Source organism: Aspergillus pseudoviridinutans, assembly GCF_018340605.1.
Source record: "Aspergillus pseudoviridinutans IFM 55266 DNA, scaffold_6, whole genome shotgun sequence".
Classification (NCBI taxonomy): domain Eukaryota; kingdom Fungi; phylum Ascomycota; class Eurotiomycetes; order Eurotiales; family Aspergillaceae; genus Aspergillus; species Aspergillus pseudoviridinutans.
The window spans coordinates 945570-973432 of record NW_025091286.1 but is presented as its reverse complement, the minus strand read 5'-3'; the positions used below and the strand labels follow the sequence as shown (position 1 = coordinate 973432).

The following is a 27863-nucleotide window of genomic DNA, read 5'->3' as shown; positions in this document are numbered from 1 at the left end:
TCTATCGTCATATAAGGCAACTCATCAGTCATTATATATCGTAGGATCATGAAGAAGCATCGGCCCTTCTTTTCTCTGCTGCATCACCTCGCAAAAACCTCGCCACCTCCCCGTCCGCCCTCAGATCCATCTTCTGGGTAGCATTGCCAAAAAGGCATTGCCATAGATCGTCCTTCTTCACGAGCTCTCCCCCGGCTGTTCCTTTTGTCATCAGCTTTGCCAGTGCCGCATCTTGTACTTCTAAGGAGTTTGCCGAATCAATGGCTGTTTCAGTCAGATTTTTKAATACGGCTCCAGGGTCGTCCAGTGACTCTTTCACTTTCTCCTTCTGGACAATATGAGCTAGGCGGCGAGAGACTGATAACTCGTAGATTGATTGCTCAACGGTATCAGATACGAGATACATCCAGACGGTAGTAGGCCGATGCTGACCGATTCGATGCACACGGGCGATGGCCTGAAGCTCAATCGCAGTGTTGACAAGTGGTTCGCAGAGAAAAACATGAGTAGCATTGACCAGGTTAAGACCAGACGACTGCGCTTTTGCATGTAGAAAGAAGCACTCGACCTGAAGGACAATTATCAGTAAGATACAGCAACACGCGGGCTCTGGGGAAACATACCGCTGGGTCGCTCTTGAACCTTTCTATACCATCTGCATTGTCGATGCTACTGTACCCAATCTTAAACCGGGCAAAGGCGGTCCCCAACACCTCAAGGAAAGTCTTATATTGAGAGAATATAATCGATTTCGCACCAGGGTCATGCTCGCGTAGCCAAAGAATATGACGGGCCAGAGTGTCGATCTTGGTGCCAAACGAGGCCTCAAGATCGATGTTCTTAATCTCTTTGAGCGTCCCCGAGCTGATGTCAGAGTAAATAAAGCTGTTCGATGAACGACCTGATTCAAGTTTGGGCGTCTTCTCCTCCTGCACCACGAACTCTTCGGGTTTGTAAGTGATCTGGTGAAAATCATTGACCTTGAGTCTCCTTTTGCAGGTAGGACAAGTGCGATGTTGGTTCCACCATATGCGCAGACAATCTTTGCAGTATTTATGACCACAAACGGTCAACACCCCTATAGATGTAAGCGAAATGAAGTCTCAGCTTAGAAAAATAAAGCACATGTACTTACCAATTTCAAAGCTGGACTGACATATAACACAAATCCTCGATGCATTATCGACCCCTGAGTCGTCTCTCAGATGTAGAAGGTAACGATGTTTCGACCTTAGGGTGGATATCTTTGCATCTATATCATTCTCTTGCTTAAGCTTTGCTGTATATAAATCTTCATCCAACGGTTTACCGACACTCTCCTCGTCATAAGGAGCAACAGTATCGGATATTTGTTGCAGCTGACGGTAGTACTCGAGGCGGTTATTCATAGTGTCCCGGAACATCTCCACTTCCCTCTCTAGATTCGATGACACTTTGTTCTGCTCAGCAGCCATCTTGGCAGCATGTTGGAGGACTGAGTTGACAAGTTCTAACTCGGCAAGAGCGCGAGAGCTTCCCCCGCTTCCTTGCCATTCAAGGGAGGTCGCAAGACTGCGAAGCTCGCTGATGATGCCACGAAGAGAACCAAGCGCAGGCGCCGGTTTCAACGCACTGCGGGTGTTCATCACCGAAAGAAATAGCCCTGGGGACGGCCCCTCCCCTTGCTGAGCCTGAATAATGCCACCTTTCACCTCGTGAGCGATGAGGACATTCTGTTGACCAGTGAGAGCATCGTGACGGTCTGCAAACATGGCGCGCAGAGCTTCCATATAAACATACATCTCGTCTTGATGTTTTGTTGACCTTTCGTACTCATTTCCTTCGAGCTCTGATTCATCCTCCTGGTCAATTAGCGACTGTGAGAGTAACTTGACCATGATATCGCGCCATTCATTGTACTGTGCAGCGTGTTTATTCATCACTTCACAGAACTCCTCATATCTGTCGAATATGCGGCGGGACTCCAGTCCTTTGCTGTAAAGCTGTGGCTTCATTTTCGGGATAACCACAAACTGCTTCCTCTCCGATTTCTCTCTGATCACTCTCATATAGCGAGCAACTTTACGAGAAACGTCAGATAGTATCTCCATCCGAATCAACTTGGCCTCTTCATAAGCCTCAGTTTCGCGTTTCTCGAGGCGCTTGAATTCCTCTGAGTCCGGTTCAGTAAGCTTCGGATCTGTCCTGATCTGATAAAACGCATTTCCGATAAAGAATATCGAAATGTGCTGAATCTCAAGGGCAGCACGCAGCCTTTGACGGTACGCACTAACGCGAGTATTCTTGTCCGCCTCATCAACTTCGTTATCGCTCACTGGATCATCTGTCGCTCCGCCTTGGCCCACGTCGTTGGCCGTGGCTCGACTCTTAGCACGCTCTAACTGGAGCCGGGAGCGACATTCCTTGACCAGTGCACTGGACCGTTCATATGATTTTGTCCAAAGATCAAGCGCTTGTTGACGACGCAACGCATTTTCCAGTAGCTGCCCCCGTCGGAGCTGAGACAGCACGAGAGTGCGCTCTTCTGCATGGACAAGAGCATCATTCTGGTCGATCATTATCTCAAGAACTTCGGCAACAGAACGTAGCGGACCGCCACCGAAACCTAAGACACGCCGACTACTTCCAGCCGGATAGAGACATGCTTGACGGAGCCTCATTAGCCAACTGCGCATCTTCTCGACAACGGATTGGTCCTCGGGATTCCAATCGTCTTTAAGTGGCGCACCGGACAGATCTAGGCCACAATCTTCGGCCATTTGCTCGAATAACTGTCCATAATGCTGTTCTTCGACCGCTGTGAAAGGAATAGTGATCACAAATCTCTTTTGGGAAGGCAAATCAAGCTCACTGCGAACATGATCTTTGCTGTGCCGAAGAGCGACTCGACTAACAATGCCGGAGAGCACAGACTGAAACGATCGACAGAGCCTATTCCATACAAACCCACAGAACGGTTCATAATGAAGAAAAAGCAAAAGGCCGAGAAGGTCAGAAATATCTTTCCGAAGAGGTGTACCGGTCACAGCCCACGCGTTCTGGCGAGGTATCAGACGTGCGACCTTTGCTGCATTGCTCACGCCGCTCTCGATCATTTGAGCTTCGTCAAGACAGACTCGCCACCATGATATTTTAACAAGAGGTGATTTTCGTGGCTGAAATCTTTTCTCGTGTCGCAAATTACGTTTTGGAGCATCACCGGCATAATGGATCTCCCGTGCAAGGACATCATACGTGGTGAGAACGACATCTTGGTCGGCAAGTAGTTCAACAAGTTCGCGGTCTGAAAGCTTCTGATGGCGATTTATACCTGTATAGTGAAGAACGTGGAGAGCCGGTGCATGCAACTGAATTTCCTCCATCCATTGCTGGAGAATAGCAGGAGGTGTGATGATCAATGTTGCACCGGATTGTCTCATTCCACCGATGTACAAGTCCATATCAGGTTGCAAGGAACGACGATGGAGACACATCAGACTAATCATTTCCACAGTCTTGCCCAGTCCCATCTCTTCAGCAAGGATGCCGCCCTTGAGATAGTCCGCCGGCGCGTACCAATTGGAAAGATCGGATGTGACAGTCATGAACAAAGGGCTAACATAGTACGTTTCCCCCTCAGCGTCCGTACGCTTCTCGAACGAAGTTGGCAGTTCACTCGCCGTTTTGTCGTCCAGAGGAAGCACGTGTCCGTTCTCCTGAAGTTTTACACCTTCCCTTTCGAGTAGCCATCGTACTGCTCTCCTTTGGAATGGATAAAGTCGACAATGTATCAAGTCGGACTTGATTTCTGCAGATGACTCGGGTGTGTCTTGAGGAACATGGACATTATCGTAGAAATCTCGAGGCGACCAAATGGCTGCTGGCGCGAAACCCATATTGCGCGCCTTGTTGTACACCTCGGCATCACGCTGTAGCACATATTTCGCGAAAGTTTCGAGTGCCCCGGCATTTAGCAGCTTTTCATCGATAATATCCAGAGAATCTCTCCATAAAATAATTGTCTCGAGCCGAAATGACTTTCTATCTGTTGAACAATGGAGAGTACATTGATAACATGCGATCGGAGCCTTCTTATAAAATTGATCGGCGCAAACAAGGCGATGAGCGGACTCGAGGTGTTTCCCAAACTCTAGTAATTGAGTACTAGTCGAAGACTCTTCGTACACGGTCTCTCGCTCCGGCAATGTAGCTATCTCTAGCTCGAAACAGTCATACGAGGTCGACTCGTGAGTCCAACTGGCCAAATGTCGGCGGTTTCCGGCACTCTGGAGGACAACAGGAAGGCGGGGTAATGGCGTCAAAGTATCATCAATATGTCCCTCCAAAAGAGGATTTGTGTGAGCGAATTTCTGATAGATTGTTTAAGTCAGTCGCGGCTCTCAACTGTATTTGGTCCATGATTGTGGCCATTTACATACCAGGCTTAGATCAAAGCGCGCCAACGCAATATATCCATTGGGAACACCATTTTCTGATGCGCCCCTCACGTCTCGAAGACTCTGGGGTGCTGATGTCAGTTTGCGACGCTTGCTGGGAGGACCATCGCTCTCGAGTTGCCCACTTTGCGCAAGTCGCCCGCTTTGCGCAAAAGCAGTGGCTAAGCTATCAGGCACTCTACCTGCAGGTTGTAAAGGATTAGCAATCAATCAGCAAATCGCATTAGAGAAAGGGAAGTCGGCGTACCTGAATAGCAAACTTCTTCCATCACCACAGCCATCCTGCAACTGTTTCGTCTGTACAAAGCGCCACCATGCATCAAGTACAAAGTAGGAAGATGAATGGCGATAAGGCAATCTTATCATAAAAATCACGTGATATAGTTATCGAGGTCCCCCTGGTTCTGGGGAGAGTGGCAAAACTCACTTTTCTATTGGTAAAGTAAGGTATGGCTTTAAACTCAATTAAGCACCAAAGATATGTAGGAAAATTATGTTTCATTCAGCTCATCAGTGCTTGGGAGTGAGATATTTCAACTAGGTCTACCTGCCTCCGAGGAGCTTTACATTGAGTGTTAGTTCTCGCCTCCAGGCCCTCTTCCGATGATGCTTCTCACGCTGTCTCTGCCTGATGATGACAGAATACCCTGAATTGCTTGAAATGAAGCAGTCTGTGGCCGGACATCTGTATCAGAGACAACACTTCCATTGATAGCGCGGACGGTTCTGTGATACGATTGTTCAGCAATGCTCTCGAAAACATCAGTTGTATCTCCAGCGGATGTCGACCCGCCACCTGTGACTGAATGGTAGAATGCGCTGCCCCATTGTCTAGTGTGCAACCGCAATGGCCCCGAAGTCAGGGTATAGGTAGAGATACCAGTAACTCCTGTCGCCGCTATATCAAGACCTCTATTCATATGGGCTTTTATGGTGAGCTCAGTGTCAGTGATGCCATATGTTGTGTTGACAAATAGAGGATATTCGAAGGTCAGATCCTCAGTAGTCCCATTGACTCCAATTTTTGCAGCTAATATATTCCCGGACGTGAGTTGGTGATTCGCTTGGCTCAATCCGTTCTGGTTCAGCAGACCTGAATTGGAGTACTTCAAGGACTGATGCCAGGTGAATTGGGTCGAGGTAATACTGAGAGTCCTTTCAGCAACAACAGAGTACGAGAGTGTATCGTTAACGCCTTTCTCATCTTTGGTGACAAATCGCGTAATCGTAAACTTTGGTGTCGGAGAGATTATTTTAGGCTCCTTCTGAGATTGATCAGTTTTTGAATACGGTGCATCCTCCTCCAGGTACAAAAAGATGTTTCCCGTGACCACCCAGTAAGAGCCGACAGAATCAGAAAGTCTGGCAGTCCCATTCGCTTGGATTTCCAAGCCCACGATCTTTATTTCAAAAGAATGTTCGCGCCCATCAGTCAGAAGAGGAAGAAATGGCGAGATGTCTATCTCGGGCTGTCGCAGGTCAAAAGCATCAATTCCAACTATTGGACGCCAGAAGCCGGGCGCGACGCCCCCTGTGAAGATAATTGGGAAAGGCCAGATGACCCCAGCAAGCACACCGTCGATATAGAGCTGGATTTCACGAAAGGGTGAATACCCGTAGAGTTCGCCAACCGTGTTGACGAATGATTCTGTGTCGGGCGAGAACACGTTAGACCACCAGAACTCCTCTGTGGACTGTCCACATGCAGAAACTGACACAATGGCACGGGCGGCGTTGGAGGGGAACTGGTAGGCTATCTCTGCATTGTCTGAAGGCACAATGAATGCACTCGATGCATTAGACGCTGATTTCCGCGCTGATATCGGTAGAATCATGTCTGCTGTTCTAATAGTAGTGCCCCGTTGAGAGAAGACGGCAGTAAGTGTGGCATTGAAACTGCCTGTGTAGACGTCGGATATCAGATTACCCAAATCAAAGATTAGCTTTTGTCGTTCTTTCCACAGTGCATTGTACTGAGACATCTCCTTAATGTATGTCCAGACAATCCCATTTGTAGTTGGTTCAGCTGTCGATGTACGGAATACCTCTGCATCCCCAAGGTACATGATCGCTAATCGATCATATTGCCGACCTTTCGAAGTCACAGTGAGGTTAATTCGAACAGTGTCAAAGTCACATTTGGGTGGATTGTAATATCCTTGTTACTAGAATCAACATCAGAGCCAACAATCCGCGAGGATATCCACTGACCTACGAAAGGTTTGCCATAGCTATACGCAAAGACATGATCCATAAGAAGTATCTCATCATTGCATGCAGAATCTGCGCCTCCAGTGGTCGAAACAGGTTGGTACACTTGAAAGACCTCCAACACTTGTGTTGTCTTGGAGATAGAAGCTGAAACCTGACCAGTTGCAATACCAGATAAACACTCCAAAGGCAGATATCCAAGCCATATGAGGGCGGCACAAAGCATGAGCGACAGCGCCATGCAGACGATCTTTATTTGGCAGGGGCACTTCCGGACGAAATCTTCTTGATTTCTATTCCAATCCAATGACACAGAAGGTTCTAATTCTGAACAGGTATCCAATCTTGACTCTTTGTATATTGTAATATCATCCAGCGAAAGTTCTTTCGCGTCGACCTTGGATATTCTTCGGTATCGCCGAATGGTCGCAAAACTCACTGTAAAGCAACAGCTGAGAAATAGCACCGAAACAAGCATCCTGATCACCTGTGCGTGGGACATGGAGCATCCTAAAAGGAAGCCGCGACTAGATCCATATCCCTGCTCCATTTCGGATCGTGCCATGGCTGGGTCTATCAGCGACGGAGCTATACAGGGGCCCCGTCGGCCACATGTAGATATGCTTGCGCCTCGTCTTCCCCGCTCAGTAGCGTTCTTGTTGATCCAATATGAGCGTTGCAGGGGGATAAGATTATCATACCATGATATCAAGTCAGAAGTCATGAAAATAAACGCTAGCCTGCAAGGAGTGCGACGGCTCTCTGATGTGCTATGTGGTAGTTGACGTTAATTGGAAGAGTTGATAAGCCATGCGGCACAGAAGTCATGTCACACACTAGACAATCGACCTGCCCCTTTGAGAAAGACCGACACAACACATCCCCTGGACAGCAGAATGACCTATTCCGGTTTAGAAAGAACCTGCGTCTGATGGCGTATATCGTCGTAATGTGACTGTTTATGCAATCGAAATGTCCTTACAATTTGTGAACCGCTCTCCTTTGTCAATGTCAATTCCACGACTCACTTTCGTTGGAGAACATATCGAAACAACGCTTTAAAATTATACAAAGTATCTTTTGAGGTCCAGGTGGGCGGTCATCACACTCCACAAATCCAAACGGACCTTCCTTCCTCTCAGTTTGTTCTATTTGAGCAAAAGGAGCGGAGTATTATATACAAGAACTACAACCCGACGGTAAGATTGGAGTAGTGAAGAAGTCGATACCGAATTGAGTCGGACTCAAGCGCCGATGAATCACATGAAAAGACGCCAGGCACCGAGAATGAGAGCGGCTGTACCGGTGCAAACACCCCTGAAAGTATAATATGTTAGCCAGCCTTGAGAGAATATAGTAAAGGAGCCATACATAAGCCATTGTAAGGTCGAGAACTTCACAGCCTCAACGCGCTCTCGCAGCCCTGCAACTTCCTGCTCGATTCGTGTTTCAGTCTCTTTGATGCGCATCTCTTGGCCGTTCGCTTCTTCTCGGATACGCCCTTTTTCAAGGTTCAAATCAAGCCGAACAGAGGCTTGGGTTCGTCCAATCTCGTCTCGTAGACGTGAGTTAAGTTTCGCAAGATCCGCAGCAATCTTTTCGTGGGATGACCGAGTCAACTGCGCTTCGGTCGAATCTGCGTTTAATAGCTCGGAGCGGAGTTTAGCAAAGTCGACTTTCTGTGTGTATGCTGAGCGTTCAGTATCTACAATGCGTCGTCAGCGCCTGAGAATAAAGAGGAGCAACAAAGAGGATACGATCGCAGCCAAAGTTCCAAAAGGACCTGATCGTAAGGCATGGCCAAGTCGGGACAAACAAGGAGCTGACCAACCTTCCCGAAGAACCATTGTCCGCGTCAACTGCTGTATTGATTCTTGGATGACATCGTTCAGGACCCTCATCATTGCGACGGCTTGCTCTTCGCTGAATCCTTCATCCTTAAGCCGTTGGACGAATCTCAATGTATCGAAGTGATGCTCCCGCTGCCGAGAAGCCGAGGCGTGAAAGGCGCGCCGCGCTGGCTTGAAAGTAGCTACATATACTCCATTATACCTGATAGGACTGTCGAGGTCCTCGAGAGCTGGACGGTTTTGCCGGGCGCTCGGTGACGTAGACGGGCATCTTGCAATCAGCGTTGTCGGGCTAAGGTCCCAAGACACTGCGGGGGAAAAGCGGGCTTGATGTGTATAAAGGGACAGAGAACGTAGTTGTTGACACACAGGATTCAAATTTTGTATGCGCTGCTGGGGTTGGGGTCGCAAAGTCGAGAGAGCGTTGCCTTGGGGTGGAGTGACCGTAATCCGGGTAGAGGAGCCGTTCCAGGTCAGACGAGGGAGAAGTGAGCGCGGGACTTCTGTGACAGATTTCTGCGGCGCCATCCTCAGAGTATATCAGCACAATGACGACTCATCGGGGAAGGAGGGAGCAGCAGAAGCATAAACTTGTAAACTTTTATGCTTCGTCGGATAGTCGCCTCTTACGGAGTACTCGCAGTCAACCGGGGGTGCGGGCATTGCCGATGACTAACACAGAGTATATTTATCGCAGCACTAGTGCATTTTGGGATTACATGTGATTTCCAGCTTCTCATTGGAGAAGTATGATTGCATAGAAGGCGCGATTGAATTACAATTGCAAGAGTTATGTCTATGCATCATTATTATAACTCTTCAGCTATGTCACAAACAGTGGGAAGGATATCGCTGTATGTCTCATTCGAATGTGCCCCAAAGTCGGCACGAAAGATGAAAAAGAAATAACACGCTTCATAGCTGGAACAATTCCTTAAGCTGCTGCATGGTATCATCAGGACCATGTACGGAATGGCCTATTGTGCGCGGGTCTGAGTAGATCTCGTAGTCATTACCTCCAGGAAAGCATTTATCTCCGAAGAAGTGAATTGTTGTGTACTCAACCCCAGTAATTTCTTTCTCAGCTTCAACGTGCCGCAGGCAATAGGTCTTATCCCAGCCAGTGGGGAAGACGTCAAAAGAAATCTGGCCGCCGATAGAGTAGCTGCAGATTCATTGTTAGAATCATTATTCTGGAGCGCAGTATTTCTACTATTGCCATTATGATTCACTTACGTGAGGCCATAATCAGGAAACTCCTTCTTCAGCGCATTGACCATATCTGATCTGATGTGGTGTTCTTTGTCATATCTGCTGTAATTGTTAGCCGACTGATATTCGCAGATGCCATCTGTGTTCTCAATGGCTGGCCGAGCGCAGATTTGTATACATACGCTTCGAACTCGTTTCTCTCTTCAACACTTGCGTTTCTGCCAATAGGACTAACATTGATCATTCCATTACGGAACTCAATGAAGGTACCACGCTTCTTGGGCAACTGCAAGTCCGCAAAGTATCTGAGGATAAAGTTCACCAGCTTCTGATATTTCTCCTCGCCGATCCAGTCGATGAAGCTGGTGCTGGCAAGAGGCTTGCCCAGACGAAAAGCCATCAAACCATTCTCCGGGAAGCAGAAATCGAAAAGGGAGGTCACGTCCGTAGCGGCCGTTCCAAGTTGTTCTTGTTGCTTGGCAAGATTGGAACCGCCGACCTGCAGAGGGTGAGATTGGACGTCGAGATCCAGTGAATGGGTTAACTGACGTATCCAATGGCACACTTGTGGCGCAATTGCGAAAGAAGCATGAGCATCTCGGGGGTAACGGTCTGGTAGGCAGAGAATTGGTGACCATCAGCTCATGGACTCGGGATTGAGAATCTTCATTGGTAAATTAACGTACCCGTCTCGCAGGTGTCAGCGTCTCATCAACATCGAACAGACAAATTGTGTTTTTAATAGGGCGGTCCTGGAGAGCCGGGTAAATACTCGCAGCTTCGGTAGCCATGATGATGTATGTTTCTMAAATTGATATTGTTGAATCTAATCAATGAAATTTTCGGTGCAATGTCTGTGCAAAAGAGAGCTAGGGATCAAAGACAGACAAAATTCGCAGAGGATACAAGACTGCGGGACCAAAGAACTATTAAATATCAATGCCTCTGGTAAACCTCAGGAACGTGGCGTATCCGCATGCGGTGAGAAGAGGGGCTAGCGGGGCCTAGACAGGAGTACCTTAAGTGCTTGTTGGTTCAGGCACCAAGGCAAACAAGCTCGAAGCGGTCAAAGCCTCAGTCAGGGGGCCCAGCAATCCTTCGCTGTAGCCTGTAGGGTACATCTGTGGGCCTGGATCTTCTTATCGATAACCAGATTAGCAGCACAGAAAGGGAGAGTAGGTACTTCATCCACCACCTATGAGGAACATTCCATATGGCTTGTATTATTGGTGGGCCAATTACAGAAGATAAACAACTTGGAAGTAGATCGCATATCAATGAATATGTACCAATCTCGAAACCCCAAACGTGGAGAAAAATGAAAGTACACGGTGGGCATCACCGCCCAATGCTTCACTATTCTGTGGCCGTCCCCGTGACTGAGCGTGAAAATAGATAGTGCGACGGACTAGGAGTGTTTGCTATTAGATTATGCAACTATATGAATCGTGTCAAGGGACTAATGGCAGATACTACGTATTAGCGTTAAGCACAGTGCGTTAAATCTATTCCCAAATCCTCCAAATATTCCAGAAATGAAGCCATATGCACTCCCCTAGACTACGAACTGAACACGCCACATGAAACTAGCTAGTGTGGCGCAAATCGCCTAGCGACCCAGAGTAGTCTGGAAGACCTTGGCTGCCAATTCGCTCAGTAGTCGGGCTCTTTCAGACTGCGGAAGCTCGAGGAAAACCTCGTAGACACTCTTGCCTTTTGCGTCTCGGACAGCACCAAGGCGGTTCCCTGCTACGGCACCAGCCAAAGCACCGGGAGTATTTGCCACAATGAATCCTAAAGCACCACCGCTGATACCACCCACAACAGACCAAAAGCGTGATGTAGGCCTGGTACGACGTTGGCCATCGGCATCGGTATCCTCGGCAAGTCCTTCTTCCCGTAACATCTCCTCGAACACAGACCCAAATTGCTCGGAGGCTCGTTGCTCGCTGTCTGTGGTGGTGGTGCCAAATCCAAAGGCAGACCATGGGAAGCCGCCGGCGCCACCCCGAGGCACTTCCTCCGCTGGCTCTTCGTATGCCTCTGCTGCTCTTAGGGCGTCATATTCTCGCCGACGTGTCTGGTCAGAAAGAGTATAATAAGCATCATTGATCTCTTGGAATCTCCGAGTACGGGCGGGTCGCTCTGGTGAATCGGCAGGCACTCGATCGGGATGGGATTTCAAAGATTCTCTGCAGATTATTGACTGTTATTGAACGCCTCGATAGGATCCGAGGCCTTTGCCCACCTTTTGTATGCAGTCCGAATCTGTTGTTGAGTGGCGTCGGGGGAGACACCCAGAATTTTGTCTGTATCCTTATGAGCGCAGCTCCAATCAGTTTAACCACTAAGAAAAGAGCAGTATTACAATAATCAGGTCGCCCTGATTCTTCATTGTCAGTCTTTGATCATCCTCTCCAGGTAAGACTAGGGTTGATGTCTTACTAGGCATATTGACTGTTAAAGCGTTCTCAGAGAAGATCCTCGAGTCGTGCAAAACTAAGCGGCGGCGGAATAGCTCTATTCCTGTTTCAAATGAACTAGCTGCGAGGTCAAATTTGAAGAATTTCTAGATGCATAACAACGTAGCGAACTGGAGAAATTCAAGACTTACCATGTGCTGGCTTCTTTCAAGCCGATGACGTCGGTAGTTGATGCCTTGAAAATAAGGACGCAATGCTCATCCGCTGTGCAACACCCCCTGAAGAACAACCACCAATGAGGATCATTCTGCTCATTACCAGCCACCCGTCAGCTCTCTACTAACGCATGTCAGTTTAGCTGGTGCAAGCAGCTCCTTTTGGCTTCCGGTTTTTTTGTCTCAAAAATGGAATCACTTTGGCAACTCCCCCGTCTTGTCTCCAGCCTTTGCTTGCTGCGATCTCTCAATTGCATGAAATACTAGGCCGCTGATCATTGTTTACGGTGACTTTGCCAGGACTTCTGATCTTATATAGAGATCTTGGCAGGACATCTTCCAATTCAAGTAGTGGAGACATCTTCTGCACTGGGCCTAGAACTGGAATTTCGTGCATTTGCATCAATTGACTGCGTATCCACTTTCGATCCAGCTGAATTGCGCACAGAAGACGACTGAGGGGCAGATATTGCAGCTCAATTTGGGTCCATAATTCAGCAGCTACCTGTGCCTTACTCCAGGCCTCTCTGGCTTTAAGGTTGATTCTTTTCTCTGAGAAATTTCAGGCTGTCCCAACATTGATTGAAAAAAATGGGCTGGTTTGATGGAAGATCGACTACTTCATCTGGCCATGTTCGCCGACGCTCTCCGTCTCGTCGATCTGTCTATTCCACTTCGCACTCTCGCCATTCGGCTCCATCGATTTTCAGCCTAGGTGGCTACAGTCGCGCTGGTCGTTCAAGCCCATCGGTGCTGTCCTCATCATCGTCGAGACGCGCACGGCCTCGAGCTGGGTTTATCCAGCGCGTAATCCACTATATCAAGCGCCTCTTTCGCGACATCTACAACTATGCGCGCCGTCACCCTGCAAAGGTCTTGTTCATGGTCATCATCCCTCTGCTCACGAGTGGCGTACTGCAGAAACTGCTGGCCATGATCGGTATCCGCCTACCGCATAGCTTGAGTGGTCACTCCTCCGGTGCTGGAAAGGTCGGCGAGAGTGGCATGCATGACAACCTCAATAAACTCATGAACGTCGCTAAAATGTTCCTGTAATACTGAGGGTTGCCCAGCAGACTCAAGGAAGCTCAGCTGCAATTGGCGGTAAGCTTTGACACGCTATCCATGCAGAATGGTGATATGAAGAACGCTACGAACAATCATGACTATGACAATGACGATGACTACATGTACTCGATCCACATAATGGATTTCTTGTTTCTTTGCGACAACCGTTGATGATTTATATCAGCTATTATTGGGAGGCTGTCTGCAATGCCATACATTTAAAGCTTACGCATGCGTCCTGGTAAACAATGACTTTCCGCCCAAGGGTCTCTATGGCCTAGCTTGCCTGTCTTTGCTGTTGCATCTCTCTAGCCACTCTTTTCAGGTTGAGACGATGCGACGGCACGGCCTGTTCGCAAACAGATTAGTGAAGATCAGCCTGCATTTAATAGACATGGTTGCTGTCCAAGGGCTTTCTAGGAGACAATGAGTGTAGTTGCAGCAACATTAGAGTCAACTTCTTGCGAAGATGAAGGTATTGCGTGGCATAAGATTTGGAGTGGTAGCTTTTTATGTCTAAATTGATATACATGTATACAATGCTTTCTCGCCGAGAATGCCTCGGGAAGAGTAGTATACGCCAAGGCTTGACCTTGACAATTGCGCACACATCCTGGGGACAGGCTGGCTCAGGACCTTTGTGACCGTTTGCCTCTCCGTCGAGACGCACCGCTATTGGACCTGAGAGCAGAACTGTTGCCATCCTGGGCCTCTTGCTCCGTGGCCTCTGAAAATTCTTCCTCAGCGTCGAGTTCGTGCTCTCCCGTGGTCGGAGTTGCAGTCAGTTTGCCCACGGTCTGCTGGTACAACCAGATCGGGACGCGGAACACCATTGTGTCACGGATAGTCGGTCGCTGGATTTCATCAACATCGAGCAGGTATTCCTGGCGTTCTCCGTCTTCGGTCTCCTCTTCGAGGAAGACATTCCCAATGGAATCGACGATCAGCACCTTTCCATTTTCAGCAACAACCCGTTTCCTCTCGCCAGTTGGCTGGACAGACTCAGTGGTGGGTGTTGCAGTGCCGGAGCCGCGAGGTGATGCCTTTGAACCTTTCTTGGTTTCCTTGCGGTTTTCGCGCTCCATCATGCGCTTCTGGCGCCGGTTCATAGGAATTGCAGTCGCTTCTCCTTGCTCAGGAGGTGGAGCAGGGGCGGCAACGCTGGCGGCGTCGACGCCAGGAATACCACGGACGCCAAGTTCATCACCCCAGGCGGCCCTTCTCGCTTGACGAATGTACCGGTCGACGAATTCCCGCTGCCGCTTCCAGCTGAGAACGAGGGCTGCATAATGAGCACCACCACCGAAAACGAGAAAGAGCCCAACAAGCACACTTCCTAGACCCGGGCGGAATCGAGAGTAATAGTAGCCGGTGCCCTTCCACTTGGGAAACCCATTCTTCAAAAAGTGATCGTAACGCTCACGACTGGGCCCGCGGAGGATGTTGGCGACGGTGTTCAAGCGAGCGGCCCGTTCATGGGCTTCCTTGACAGCAGCAGCAATTTCGCGCTGGGAGGGACCCTTGTTGACATGGACGCCCTGCTTGGTGGTTTTGGCTCTGCCCTTGTCCTTGGAACGGTTGGCGATGAAGGATCGCTTGACCTTGTCGGGATGGAGAAGTCTGGATTTCTTGCGGTAGGCCTTGTTCAATTCCTCCTGGTTGGCATTGGGGCGCACACCGAGGAAGTCTATCAAGAAAAGGAGGGAATGAGATGTGAATGCGCACGTGAGAGACAAGTAAAGAAGGACGTACCATAAAAGGTCACATTAGCACCTTCGGTGGCCGTGACCTCGTCGTTGAGTCGGAAGATTTCATAATCTTAACGGTATTAGCATTGATGCAACAATTTTCTGTGTTCGCAAGGGAATCGAGGGTGATACAAAGGGGGTGAAAAAAGACAAACCTTCTTTAGTCCAAGCAGCAGCAAAAACAAGTAGAACAGCGAACACAAACAAGCGAAGAGCAAGAGGCTTCATTATGGGCACAGAGGGGAAGCGGTCAATGCCGCAATGGCCCGAACAAGGAATCAAATAGAAGTCTAGTCTTGACTCTTCTCAGGAAACGAAACGGACAAAAAGTTGAGAAATGGTGGAGTGAGCACCGCACATAATTTAGAGTTACCGCTTTTGGTAAACTATGATCTGTCCACAATCCAATACATCGAAAGGCGGTCGGCGGTAATACAGTTGTACAGGGTAAGATACGTTTTCCTGAATGGGGATAGGAAGTTATCTACTCCGTGGATACTCCGTATGAAGCCAGCTGCCTTCGAAAGTACCTACTCCGTAGATCTTACCAAGCCATCAAAGTACTTCACTGACACGAAATCGCTGTGGGCTACGCGTGATCCACTCTGCAGAGGGGAAAAACGTGGACCAATAATGGAGATGATATTGAAGCCTTAGGCATGGGGAGAAATGAATGCCATACGGAGATGAGGGGTTTCAACAGCCATCTTGATTCTAGATGTGATGAATCCGATGGGTATGATTCATCATCAAGGCGAATAAGTTAATAGTTGGAGATCGTAGAGTGTGGGTTTAAATGCAAGCATTTCCCTGTCATAGTACCTAGTCTCGAAGACTCCCTTCTTTTTCGTCTTTGCCTAAGATACTCCGGTCTACAGATGTACCAGGCATCCTGAGGCATCTGTTTCGGCTGGCAACCCGCCAAGGCTATGTTTAGAGAGGAAAGGGGTTTGATCATGGAGGAGGCTTAATCCGAACGAGAGTTCGGATCTTGTTATGTTGTCCTCTGCCGTTTTCCTTTCATCATTGATTCTACAATTTCTCGTTCGCGGTTCGGCTTTCGTGTCTCGACCCAGAATCTGTGGACTCTTCCGCTTCCAGGCACCGACCACTTCTATTATTAGGGTCTTGGGAAGTGTGAGGCAGAGTCAAACGTAACCTCATACCGTTACGACTGCCATTACCATCAAAAGTCTAGGCACTACTACTAGAGGAGAATCAAGAGGCCTTGCTCCCCTAGGTATCTTCAATCTTCAGGGATCCAGTCTACTCCGTGAAGGAGTCTTGGACGGCGGTGGCTTAAAAACGCTACTAGGTACTAAAGCTAAGCCCCTTGTGCCTGTTGCAGCGCCGGAACCAAAAATACGAACCAAACGTGGCTAGGCTGAAGGTTCCAGTGATTTTTCACTCTTTACCTCTCTAGGCTTCCTCATATCTTCGGGCCAGATAAACCTGTCAACTTTTGCTTTAGCTATTCACCCCTTTTGCTTGCTCCTCTGCTCATTGACTCGATTCACGTCTACTTCTTTCCTCCCAATCCTCTCCGATTTCTCCTTGACCGTCGATTACTACTTCAGAATTTATTTCCATCCGGAAATCATCCTGTCAACCATCTCACAATGAGTCCGATTCAGTTCCCTATTGACGCGATTGCCTCGCGATTCGGTGATCGCTTCAATAGTGTCCGCTCGCAATCTCTTACCTCGCGTTTCTCCAATCTCCGACCCATCTCGGAGTTCCTGGACGTCAAGCGCATTTCGAAGCCTGCAAACTTCGCCGAAGTTCAAAGCCGTGTGAACTACAACCTAGCCTATTTCTCGAGCAACTATGCCGCCGTCTTTGTCATGCTCAGCATTTACAGCTTGCTGACCAATCTGTCATTGCTTCTTGTCATCCTGTTAGTTGCTGGCGGTCTGTACGGAATTGGCAAGCTCCAGGGCCGTGATCTTGATTTGGGCTTTGCCCGATTCAACACCTCTCAGCTATACACCGGTCTGCTGATCGTTGCCGTTCCTCTGGGACTTTATGCTTCCCCCATAGCCACTGCGCTCTGGCTCATCGGAGCCACTGGCGTGACTGTCTTCGGTCATGCCGCATTTATGGATAAACCAATCGAGAATGCTTTTTCCGAGGAGGCGGTCTAGGTGGTCGGCCGCGAGCTCCTTACGGTATGCCCCGATGGGGAAGACCACCGGGGGCACGAGTGGGGAGATCCAGCGGGAGACAGGCGGCTCAGTGGATGGATACTAATAATGTGCGGATTCAGGAGATTGACAGCGGGGCTGAGGAGTATCTTCTGCGACGTGGTCGCGCTTTGTATGCTGCTGAGCAACGGAGGATTGGGTGGCCAAGGCGCAATGAGGATCACGACGTATCTGCTGACGATGTGCACTCGGTCGACGGCATAGACTTTGATCTGTACGACGATTCGGACAGAACGGTGGCATATGCAGTGCAATTAGCGATGAAAGACGATGAAGAGTGGCTGGTAGACAAGGCCCTGGAACGGATACGGCGCGCGCAGATACTGGGCCAGAATAATGTACGACTTTCGCAACGGGAGTTGGACGCCCTCGAACGAAAACGGAAGCAAACTGGCGGTATGGAAGACGTCGGACAGAGAAACAGGGTTCCCAAGGCAGCGTCTACCGACAGCAGGCCCCTGAGGCCGGTAGAGAGCTCCTCAAACGGGGGACTGGGAAATCTCGGGACAATGCGGCATGGATCTACCGCCCCAAACGGTAGCGTACCCCGTACTTTTGTGACCGACAAGAAGGAGATGTATGAGTCGAGGGCGCGGACTTCGGGCGCATCGGCCAGGGACCATTCTCCTGTACTACCACGAACGTCCACCGTGCCTAACCTGCAACCTCGAATGTCGGGGCCGCCGCCTTACTCATCCGTTCCACGCGAATTTCGGTCAGATATTCCCCTCACCTTCCCCAGCCCTCTTCCACCGGCGACCTTCCAGAACCCTCCATATGCACGCATCCTTCCTCACGAGCCACAGCGGGTGCCTCCGTACCAGGCACCATATGCTTCCGCAACCGTCCGTGCGGGATCTCAAAGCTATCCCGGCCATATGGCATACCAGGCAAGTCCTGGGTCTGTTCTTGGCGATCGACAACCGCTGAGTCGTCAGCATGCGCCCTCAAATTTGGCCAAGGGCGATTCGAGTAGCGAAAGTGACGAAGACGACAGCGGATCTGACAATGACGGTGACAAGATACACATTGTCGACGTGGTGCGACGAAGAGTTCCAACTGGTCTTCAGAGTCGGCCTGCTGCAGCCAGCGGGGTCGGCGCGAGGGTAGTTCCCCCACGATCTCGTCGTTCTTGAAAGCATACAAACATACCCCCGCTCTGTGCCCCTTCATTTCCTTTTTCCTTATCTGGTGGAGACGCCCTCGATGGATTGTGCCTTTCTGTGTCTCTTGTGTGTTTCGGTTGGGGCGGCCCAGTGGGTATTTGGCAAACAAAAACGTATGGAGTTCTGAACTAGAGCGGTGACTTGGTTAAAGGTTACATTAATTTTCAATTCTGATTAATTCTAAGACAATAGACTATGTGATGGAGCGCAGCTGTGGAACAATAGCCCCCTGGTGGCAGTAACCGTATTGTGTAACCGGGATGAGGTCCCGAGTCAGTTTGTGCACATGGCAGCTGTGCGGGTAAGGTATGGAAGAGCGTGCAACTGCAGGATAGCTGGCTGTCAGGACGATTGACAAGGATTTGCGAATGATAAAGAGAAATTCAGAGTCATAAGGATAGAGTGGTTTGTGGCTCAGACTGCGGACCCGAAGGTGATACTTGCTGCCTACTCTGTGCACTCTCGAGTAGTCTACGGAACACAGCCAAGCTGTAGTCGACACCAGGGAGAATAGACGGCAAACCGGGGAGAAGAGGAACCGATACAAGCTTCAAGTTGGCTTTATGGATGACAAATAACGGATCATAATAGAGAGGTACACAGCCTTTTCTAGTCCTTCAGTTTGCATTCCGGAAGATCGACAATGGCTCTGCCCGATGACGTCGATGGACTGACTCGGTGGTGAAATCATTCCTGATTTCTTCGGGATATTATTTAAAAAGATGGGAGAGGCTAAATATTTATGATCAGCGTGCAGAGTATCCAAAGACAGTTCTGTAGGCTTTTCCTTCCTCCCTTTACCTTCTAACTTCCCTTTGACCTCAGGCTGCTGCTAGGCTGTCACCATATTTGTTCATCGATACATCCTTGATTTGAACCACGCAGTGTCTGCCTTGCTTATCCCATCCCTTGTTCCTCCTTTACCATTGAACCACCGATAGCCAGCAGAATTAGGGATACAACAAACCGCCTTAAGGGTCAATTGGAGGGATTGTCGTCATCCACGCATTATTGCATTTACCGCTGCCTGCAGTATTCGTCAAAGCCAAGCTTTCCACATCCTGAGAGTTTGATCTAAGCCACATCCGCCGTATCCGGTGCGTCCGATCCCGCTTCGCATTTAAAGTGAAGGATGGCTTGAACTGGCCTTACTGATATGTGTTGTAGACTTGTAGTATTGCCATAGCAGAGAGCCKCTGTCATTCTTCTGAGCTCGAGATTGTCCGTCCTATTTTCAAATTCTGTCACCGACGTCGACATCTTGATCGAACAACGTCATCAACCAATAAAAGATCAACATAGCAACATGTGGATTATATCATTTTGGATCTTTCCAGTGATATCGGCTTGCATGTGGCTTGGTAGGGATTCCTGTTCGCCGACAGGTCAAAGTTATGCTAACTTGATGGTTTTGTCTAGCCATGCTGCTTGCGATGCTCGGAAACTGGGTTGTACTTGGGTCGCCTATCTACCCCAGTATGGAAGCCGGACAAACCATTGCGTATGTCGCTCATTTCGTGCTTTCGCTTGCGCTTTCCTTCATTGATGCTGACAGAGACTGATAGATATATATCTGACATTGGAGCGGAGGGGTTGAAACCTCTGTTCATCACTGGCAGCGTCATCACCGTTGTCTTCTTGGATTTGTCCTTCGTTTCAGAACGCTGGCTGCGGCACTCCGGGCAGTTGGTGCCGAACAGGGGCTGGTTTGACAAGTTCTGCGCTGTCGCTTCGATATTCTTCGCTGTCGCTGGCGCACTGGGATTGATCCTACTCTCGTGCTATGATACGCTGCATCATTCGCATTTACACGATGGATTCCTGGTCATGTTCATGTAAGCGACATCTTTGCGCTTTGCGGAAATGAATAACTGATTACTTTAGTGTCGGATACCTGGTCAGCGCTCTGCTCATCTGCGCCGAGTATCTGTGGCTGGGAATCTTCTATCGCTCGCAGCATCGTATTTTGTTCGCGAGCTTTCTGATCAAACTCGCGTTTGTGATTATTGAGGTCGCACTGGCCATTGCCTTTGGTATCTGCACTCGCCGTAACTCTGGCAAGAAAAACGTGGCCGCTGTCTTGGAATGGGGTATGTTCTGAATTCTTGTCTGAATTATTCGTTGCTAATATCCGCAGTTATTGCTTTTGTTTTCACAGGATATATACTCTCCTTTGTGGTCGATCTCCTACCCTCTGTGCGAACGCGTCGCCACATCCCTCAGGGTGAAAAGCGCCTCGAAATGGCCCACGAGGGGCCCAATGCTCCTCATCCTCATCGCAACGGGGCCAGTGGAGGTTACGTGGTTGAGGAGCCCCTGACGACGGATTCTACCGGGCCCAACGCCAACTACTACCGCGGGCAGCGCTCTACCGGTTACTAAAACCGGCATTCTTGACGATAATCACGATACACATGGATGATAGCCTTTTTCTTATTTGATTTGATATGCTGCTGGCTGTACAACAATGCATTGAACATGTTAGATAATGATACCTTGGTCTCTTAATGGTTGCTTTCTATGGACATACATACAACTCCTTAACTATATATTAATATAATTGCTCGTTTGTCCGAAGTTGCTAAAATCTAGAATCCATGCATGATATCCGCCTGTAATTACAAATATGATATCCCAGCTAAAAATGTACATCCATCATCAGATAGAAATAAACGAAAACGACTGAAGGCTATGCGAGCAACCGCTGCCTGATCAACTCCTGCTTCTCGCGATCAATCCCAACAGACGTCAGATACCCTTCAACCCCGCCGTATTTCGCATCCAAATGGGCCCGGATCTGCTGCGTAAACCCCGGCGGACACTTGGTATACTCCTCATCCAAGCCCAGCACGCGGATCTCCCTCATGCGCTCCTCGAACTCAACGACCAACTCCGGCTCCGACTTGACGTAGTCCGCCGCGATCGCATCCGCCGACACCTCCGGCACAAGGAGCAGAAGCAGAAGCACAATCAGACCCGTGCGGTCCTTGCCCTGCGTGCAGTGCACAAGGACCGGGTACGTGGCCGGCGACACGAGCAGCTCGAAGATCTCGCGGATCTCCGCCGTGCTGCTGTCCAGCGTGTCCTGGCCGAGCCCGATCAGGCCCCGCGGCGCCATGACCTGCTGGCCCACGATGGTGACCGCTTCGGTGCGGTAGCCCGAAGCTACGAGGGCGAGAACTCGTCTGTAGATATCAATAGCTGCACACCAGGTCGCAGAGTCGGGGGGGCCGGGGGGGCGCATACATGAGGTTATACCAGTCCAAGCGCCATAGTAGGGCGCGTTCGAACGCTCTGCCCGTTAAACTGATCAGGGACCGTTGCACACCGGGGATCTGCATGAGATGCTCGTTGGCCTCCGTAGGAGGGAGAGACGGTTGCTCTGGGTTGAGAGCATCCTCGCCGCGATGTTTCCGAGTGGCCATTTCGTGCTCGGTCCTGTCAGTGTCAGCATCAGTATGCCTATATGAACGCTTTGCCATCCATACATCGATCTGAGATCCAGGACGGTTGAAATATGTAGCTCTTCCGCTAGGCGCCGTCTATCTCGTTCTGAGGCATCGTCCAGCTGTTGTTTGTTAGCAATGAAACAGTGACAATGGATCCTAAGTCTCATGCGCACCCTTGCACTTCGGAAAAGGACACCTTCTTTTAGGATGCTGCGCAGTCATGCCATATACCGTCAGCAAATGCAATTGATGACAAGGTAATATCAGACATACCGAGATCCCATCAATTGATTGATCGACCGTCCGACATCACGAAAGTTGATGATATTGTCGAAGGGCCGATCGGCCGAGTCTAGATCGACGCTGGATTGGCGGGGAAGATAGGTGGTCATGGCGATTGCTGAGATGACGGAAAGGGAACGAGGAAGCACAAATTATTAAGAAGGGTGAACGAATATGGGTATCATAGATGAAGCGAGAACAAAATCCAAGAAGCGAGTTGATTTACCCATCAACAGGATCAACGACCGGACGCGAGGTTCAAGACAATAAGTCGGGTTGTTATCGGTAGTGGGTAGACGGGCTACAGTCTTATACAGTGTCCATGACAGAAATAGACGGACAAAGCAATAAACTGACGGAACTAGGTCAAAAGAACGAGAGACTGAGGAGACGAAGATGAGAATGGAGATGAAGGAGGACGAGGACGAGGATGAGGATGAGGATGAGGATCAGGATGAAGGAAGATACAAGACAGACGGGATAGACAGACAGACTGACTGATGATGCATTGATTGATTGGACAGAGCAGTCAGGATTAAGCATACTATGCGGATCCCCTCAAACTGGCGGTGGAGAGGAAAAAGCGAGGGAAAAATGGCACTAGTCACGGCCCGACGGCTTCTACTCCGGATGGATCGCTGGATATGGAGTTGAATTGTCGAAATGATTTAATCCACTTCTTTGTCTTCATGACAGTCTAGATACTCCCACGAATATCCACAACTCCTGTGCTCTAAGACTCTGGCCAGACTGCAGCAACCCATCCCCAGAAGCTACCAACCGGCTTTCTGACGGCGGCCTTTCATGCATACTGGCTTCGGTCTTTCCAGCCCGGCTGCAGATAGCTCCAGTCCTGATTGAAGTCAAACCCACTGCGATACTTTCCATACGCCACCAGCTCCACCTTGTCCAGCTTCGCTCCCGCATCAGTCAACGCCCACATGCTGATCGCCAGCGTGTTCTCCCCGCGGTTGTTGATCACACCTGGCGGGAAAGGGAAGAGACTCTGCGGTCCGATATGTGGGAGGTAATGGCCAAACTGATATCCGTTCATGAAGACCTGGACTACCGCCTGTGTGCCTTCGGGGGCTCCCAGCTGGAGTCCGATGGGGACATCCAGATCTTTATCGAGCTTCAACTTGAACGTGGTTGTGTAGAAACGACCCTCAGCTCCGGATACCCCGTCTAGAGGGCTGCTCTTTAGTGCGGATTTGGGTGCCTTGTACGCGGGCAGATGCCAGCCCATACGCTCACCATACAGCCCGCCCTCGTTCATCGGGCCACGTACCGGGTCAATGTTCTTCTCGCCACCTGCGTTGCCCTGAATGCGCCAAGATGTAAAGTTGCCCCCTCCAATCAAGGTGGCGCCCAGGATCCCCCGCGGATTTTGTGTTCCCTTTGGCCCCACGCTGTTTTGATCATGGCCGGTATAATCCGTGACCACTGTTAGGACGTTGTCACGATCCCTGAGCGACGAGCTGTTGAAAGTGAGAACAGCCGACGTCGCAGCACGGCTAGGGCTGCCCGCGGATCCGCCGGCATATGCCCCGTTCACCCACGCTGCCCACCCAGCGGCTGCACCGTTCTGCACAGTCACATTCGCGCCGGTTACGTTGCGCCCGTCGAAACGACCGCGGTAGACCTTGGTGCCCGCATGGTAGCCGTAGTCACCGGAGTAGAGAACGGGGAGAGAGAGCGGAGCGATCGCATTTACCGAGGTGGTCTTGTTGCAGATAGTCCATTTGGAATCATCATAATCCGGCTGGATTTCCGGAAGAGTGTCTTGGGCCGTCCAGGAGTCTAACGAAGGAAGTGAAATCGCAACATCTTCCGCTCCAGGTACAGTTCCGATCAGACTTCCGTACGCAGTCTTTCTTGTCTTGATTGTCTTCCCATTCCATTTGACTCTATTGACCTGCGCGTCACCAATGTACACTCTATCTTACGGTCAGTCTCTCTCATGACAAGGGCCGGAAAGCCCTGCAGTCTCACTCACTCAATAGATGTGGTGTTTGCGTTGTCACCGGTGATCTCCACGGTATCGTGGTTGATGGAAGCCCCGCGAACCAGGTACGGTCCTTGAACCAGTATGTGCTCGTTGGGGGCAACCTGCGGGCTTGACGTAGTCGGAGGCGCAAAGAAACTCCAGGCAGATTCTTTGTCAAGGAGGTAGGCCAACACACCATTGGAGAACTTCACCGCAGTGATACCCTCTCCCTGCATGTAGGAATACTGCGTACCGTAGCTAGACTCCGAGGCAGTGATGTTGCTATTGCCGTATGTTTGGAAAGCGAGCTTCGGTTCATGCTTGAACGCGAAGGTCCCCTTCTGGCCCACATTCAAGTAGAAGACAATGACATTTACATCGAGGTTGGCGTACGTCAAGACTTCAGCGGATGAAAACAGGAGAGTCGAGTTATCCCCGATATTGAAGTCGGTCACTACAATCATGCTCTGGCGACCATTCAGCTCGATGTCCGGGATGGAGATGGCACCTAAGTCCACTTAGCAACAAGTCAGGAAGGAACTGCACGCGAGCGCCATACCGGCTGAGGTGGTGACGTTGAGGGAGAAGGTAGTCACATCGCGAGATGAGCTGGTGCTGTGTGCAAGCACGTAAAATCCGGCGTTCGTGTCGGGATTTCTAAGCGACCAAGTGTAGATGCTACTGTCGCTAGTGTAACCAGTACCATTACCTTCCATATAGGTCTTCAAGAGGTCAGCCGACACACGGGTGAAGAGACCAATAAGCTTGGTCTGTTTCAATTTGTCCCGAATCTCTCGAGTCTCGCGGAGAGGAGCGGCATAGTCGTAGGAAGTGTACACGACTGGAGCGGCGCTGTGGCCCCAGTTGGTTCCACCGTACGTCATGTAGATGCTCTGCAATGTCACCCGAGAGCCGATGTTGTTCTTGTAATAGACATCAGGGAACTCCGGCGACAGCTCCGTGGCGCAGGTGTCATAGAAATACCCGCCCCAGGGCTGGAACCACCCACCCTCGAACTCGGGCATATACTCGGGTTGCGTGAAGGAGTAGTTCTGGAACCATTGATAGTACGTCCGCACGAGTTTGAATCCAGTGTTGGGATTCGTGCACGAGAGACCACCAGGGTACGAGTCCAAACCATAAACGTTGACCGCGCCTCCTACGTTGTGGTAGTCTGTCGACCAGCTGACGCCTCGCATGCCCTTCTCATTGTGGGAGCTTGGAACAACAATCCCAGCCTCCTCAAACACCTGCGAAATCTGTTTCATGTAGACAACCAGGGTATTGTTCGGATTGTACGTCGTCTCCGTGAGCTCATTCTCGTGTTGATTGAGAATCACAGGCCCACCATAAGTGATCTGGTTCTTCGCAATGATCTTGCCGACCTCCAAGATCCACGGCCGCCATTTTTCGTAGTATGCCTCATCGCTCGTCCGCTCATTACCCATCTGGCCGTTCGCTGCCCAAAGGGCAAACCCACCAGCGGAGGTCTCTGCGTTGCAATACGGGCCGGCTCTTGCGATCACATACAAACCCGCTTCTTTGGCGTAATCGAACAACCGCTGGATGTCATGGGCTCCGGTCTTAAAGTCGAATTCGCCCTCCGAGGCGCTGTGGAAGCTCCAAAAGAAGTACACTAACCCACCCTTTTAGTCCTCTGTAGGACTCACCCAAGCATAATGGCAGGATAAGACTCATACCTGAGATGGCATTGAAGCCATTGGCCCGCAATTTCTGAAAGACATCCAACCACAGCTCCGGCACAGGAAGTCTCTGGTAGTGGAATTCACCCGAGAAGACAAACAGTCTCTGCCCCTTGACGGACAGACTGTACTTGTCCCATGTCACGTCGGTAGTCTTGCCATTATCCGTTCCTGACACCAAACCATCACCCGTCAGGATACCCAGGAGGAGCAAAAATAGGAAGCTAAAGACTCGCATATTCGCCTCGCCAATTGCGCCAGGTTGCAGTCGAGACGACTATCCTTGTCCATAGCTGCGAAATGGGGGACAGGTTCCTCCACAATAAAAAGGTCGCATGGACTTAAGGACGCGACGGCCATCTTTCGGGTTTCGCGACAGTGTTACTCCGGTGATGTGTAGGGATTGGTGGATGTCCCTGATCGAGTAGTAGCCGGCTTGATGAAGCTAACAAGCATGCACGCTCCATTTCTCCGATGACAGCAGGGGAAGATCGACGGACGAGCGCGATTGGGTAGTGATGGTTGTCTTGGGTAGGATTTAATCTATGAATGCGGGGGAGAGAAGAAGTCTCGGAGAGAAATTGTGGGGGAATTAGACATTTCGACAATAGGGGACCCTCACGAAATGAGTTCGACTGTTGTTTTTTTATTCGGTATAGCCCTGGGCTATTCGTCTCGATTAATGCCGAAGGTTGAATGAAAGTAAAGCCATTCCAATTGAAAGATGTGATAGAATGATCCTTATCCGCCATAAGCTTCAACGGTTGGTCATTTCTTCCAACGCTTAGAGAAAACGTCACTCGTATAACAGAAATATGATTGAAATGATGAAATATTTACCAATAACTAAAGTCACTAGAACGGATTGCGCCAGAAACGTTGAACCCCAATTAGTTCCCAAATTTGACCTCCCCGATAACCACAGACCACCGACGCCCGAAAACATTCCTCCTAATGGAACTCCAAGGAGACGACGCGAGGTATAGAAAGGAAAGACCCAAAGCTCGGCAAATACAGATACGAGAAGGCAGAGATGTTACATATCAGTGCGCAAAGGCAGATTGCATCACAAGTCCTCGGAGAATCGCGATTCACGACTACCGTTGGTGGCATGCTTGCCAATGGCTGGAGGCACAGGTAGTCCATGATCAGCGGCGCTCTCTCGCAGTTCTTCTTTTGTGGCGGTGGATGCGTTGGAGCCTTCAGGGTTACGAACGCCACTCTCTTCGGCAGATTCTGAAGCAGCTCGTCGATCATCACTTGGCTTCGATACACCGTTAGTCTTGTTATCCTGCGAACCGCCAGACACAATCTTCATGAAGCTGGATCTCAGGCGTGATGGCTTCCTGTTCTCACCATTCTGCTCAGCTATGCCGCTTGACCCACGCCGCGTGGCCTCGTTTCCTAAACTACCTTCGTCAACAGACATCCTCTGCATCGTGGCAAGATCATTGCCTGTGACAGGATGAGATCGGAGTGCCGCACCGCGTGAATCTGTGCCTGCCAGCGCCGCACCTCCAGCGAACCCTGTGCTTGCGTTTCTTGCCCCCTCGCCTTCTGTCTCTCGTGGAGACTCACGTTCCGCACCATTAGATCGGCGGCGACCCACCCGGCCTTTGAACCAAGTTTTGAGTCTGGATCCGCGTCGCTCAAGCGGATGCCCTTCCTCTCCAGCGGCTCCTGGCGCGACGATCTTCTCTTCATCCTCAGCAGGCTGGGGCTGTGCAGTGTCGATAATGGCCGGTTGCTCTACGGGATGTTCCTCGGCCTCGGTAGCAGCTTCAGTCGTAGCAGGTTCAGCTTGGGGAGCTTCAACCTGAGGAACTTCCGCCCGAGGAGGTTTGGCCTGGGGTGCTTCGGCCTGAGGAGCTTCGGCCTGGGGAGCTTCGGCCTGGGGAGCTTCGGCCTG

General features: G+C 50.1%; 13 protein-coding genes across 13 annotated transcripts in view; 4 read left to right on the top strand and 9 right to left on the bottom strand.

Moving 5' to 3' along the window:
* Window positions 1-46: 46 nt before the first annotated feature.
* Window positions 47-4717, bottom strand: Asppvi_008784 (putative SNF2 family helicase/ATPase; the record flags this gene model as incomplete). The annotated part of the gene is made up of 5 exons (XM_043304649.1): window positions 47-568; window positions 624-1078; window positions 1136-4349; window positions 4419-4618; window positions 4684-4717. 5 exons carry the CDS (start codon window positions 4715-4717, stop codon window positions 47-49), a joined length of 4425 nt encoding a protein of 1474 aa, XP_043160584.1.
* Window positions 4718-5011: 294 nt separating this feature from the next.
* Asppvi_008783 (uncharacterized protein) lies at window positions 5012-6502 on the bottom strand (the record flags this gene model as incomplete). Its single annotated transcript, XM_043304648.1, has 1 exon — window positions 5012-6502. One exon carries the CDS (start codon window positions 6500-6502, stop codon window positions 5012-5014), a length of 1491 nt encoding a protein of 496 aa, XP_043160583.1.
* A 1404-nt stretch (window positions 6503-7906) lies between these two features.
* On the bottom strand, window positions 7907-9025 carry Asppvi_008782 (CCDC90 family protein; the record flags this gene model as incomplete). Its single annotated transcript, XM_043304647.1, has 3 exons — window positions 7907-7964; window positions 8019-8352; window positions 8479-9025. 3 exons carry the CDS (start codon window positions 9023-9025, stop codon window positions 7907-7909), a joined length of 939 nt encoding a protein of 312 aa, XP_043160582.1.
* A 387-nt stretch (window positions 9026-9412) lies between these two features.
* sec53 (phosphomannomutase SEC53) lies at window positions 9413-10500 on the bottom strand (the record flags this gene model as incomplete). Its single annotated transcript, XM_043304646.1, has 5 exons — window positions 9413-9662; window positions 9734-9808; window positions 9892-10208; window positions 10259-10321; window positions 10396-10500. 5 exons carry the CDS (start codon window positions 10498-10500, stop codon window positions 9413-9415), a joined length of 810 nt encoding a protein of 269 aa, XP_043160581.1.
* An 818-nt stretch (window positions 10501-11318) lies between these two features.
* On the bottom strand, window positions 11319-12161 carry Asppvi_008780 (putative DnaJ chaperone (Caj1); the record flags this gene model as incomplete). Its single annotated transcript, XM_043304645.1, has 3 exons — window positions 11319-11901; window positions 11958-12025; window positions 12078-12161. 3 exons carry the CDS (start codon window positions 12159-12161, stop codon window positions 11319-11321), a joined length of 735 nt encoding a protein of 244 aa, XP_043160580.1.
* A 777-nt stretch (window positions 12162-12938) lies between these two features.
* Window positions 12939-13403, top strand: Asppvi_008779 (uncharacterized protein; the record flags this gene model as incomplete). Its single annotated transcript, XM_043304644.1, has 1 exon — window positions 12939-13403. The coding sequence occupies one exon, from the start codon at window positions 12939-12941 to the stop codon at window positions 13401-13403; it is 465 nt and encodes a 154-aa protein (XP_043160579.1).
* Window positions 13404-14044: 641 nt separating this feature from the next.
* Window positions 14045-15391, bottom strand: Asppvi_008778 (putative endoplasmic reticulum DnaJ domain protein Erj5; the record flags this gene model as incomplete). The annotated part of the gene is made up of 3 exons (XM_043304643.1): window positions 14045-15102; window positions 15168-15233; window positions 15319-15391. The coding sequence occupies 3 exons, from the start codon at window positions 15389-15391 to the stop codon at window positions 14045-14047; spliced, it is 1197 nt and encodes a 398-aa protein (XP_043160578.1).
* A 1391-nt stretch (window positions 15392-16782) lies between these two features.
* On the top strand, window positions 16783-17307 carry Asppvi_008777 (putative COPII vesicles protein Yip3; the record flags this gene model as incomplete). The annotated part of the gene is made up of 1 exon (XM_043304642.1): window positions 16783-17307. The coding sequence occupies one exon, from the start codon at window positions 16783-16785 to the stop codon at window positions 17305-17307; it is 525 nt and encodes a 174-aa protein (XP_043160577.1).
* A 26-nt stretch (window positions 17308-17333) lies between these two features.
* Asppvi_008776 (uncharacterized protein) lies at window positions 17334-18503 on the top strand (the record flags this gene model as incomplete). Its single annotated transcript, XM_043304641.1, has 1 exon — window positions 17334-18503. One exon carries the CDS (start codon window positions 17334-17336, stop codon window positions 18501-18503), a length of 1170 nt encoding a protein of 389 aa, XP_043160576.1.
* A 1336-nt stretch (window positions 18504-19839) lies between these two features.
* Window positions 19840-20915, top strand: Asppvi_008775 (Frag1/DRAM/Sfk1 family protein; the record flags this gene model as incomplete). The annotated part of the gene is made up of 5 exons (XM_043304640.1): window positions 19840-19894; window positions 19953-20034; window positions 20099-20368; window positions 20418-20623; window positions 20671-20915. 5 exons carry the CDS (start codon window positions 19840-19842, stop codon window positions 20913-20915), a joined length of 858 nt encoding a protein of 285 aa, XP_043160575.1.
* Window positions 20916-21222: 307 nt separating this feature from the next.
* On the bottom strand, window positions 21223-22374 carry ptyA (putative tyrosine/serine protein phosphatase; the record flags this gene model as incomplete). Its single annotated transcript, XM_043304639.1, has 5 exons — window positions 21223-21718; window positions 21780-21971; window positions 22022-22101; window positions 22156-22192; window positions 22256-22374. The coding sequence occupies 5 exons, from the start codon at window positions 22372-22374 to the stop codon at window positions 21223-21225; spliced, it is 924 nt and encodes a 307-aa protein (XP_043160574.1).
* A 692-nt stretch (window positions 22375-23066) lies between these two features.
* Asppvi_008773 (glycoside hydrolase family 35 protein) lies at window positions 23067-26192 on the bottom strand (the record flags this gene model as incomplete). Its single annotated transcript, XM_043304638.1, has 4 exons — window positions 23067-24201; window positions 24261-24759; window positions 24811-25887; window positions 25952-26192. 4 exons carry the CDS (start codon window positions 26190-26192, stop codon window positions 23067-23069), a joined length of 2952 nt encoding a protein of 983 aa, XP_043160573.1.
* Window positions 26193-27020: 828 nt separating this feature from the next.
* Window positions 27021-27863, bottom strand: part of Asppvi_008772 (uncharacterized protein) — a gene marked incomplete at both ends in the record, with an annotated part of 3030 nt that continues 2187 nt past the window's right edge. The window contains one exon of the mRNA XM_043304637.1: window positions 27021-27860. Within this exon, the coding sequence (XP_043160572.1) occupies window positions 27021-27860 (840 nt within the window). The remainder of the gene's footprint in view (window positions 27861-27863) is intronic.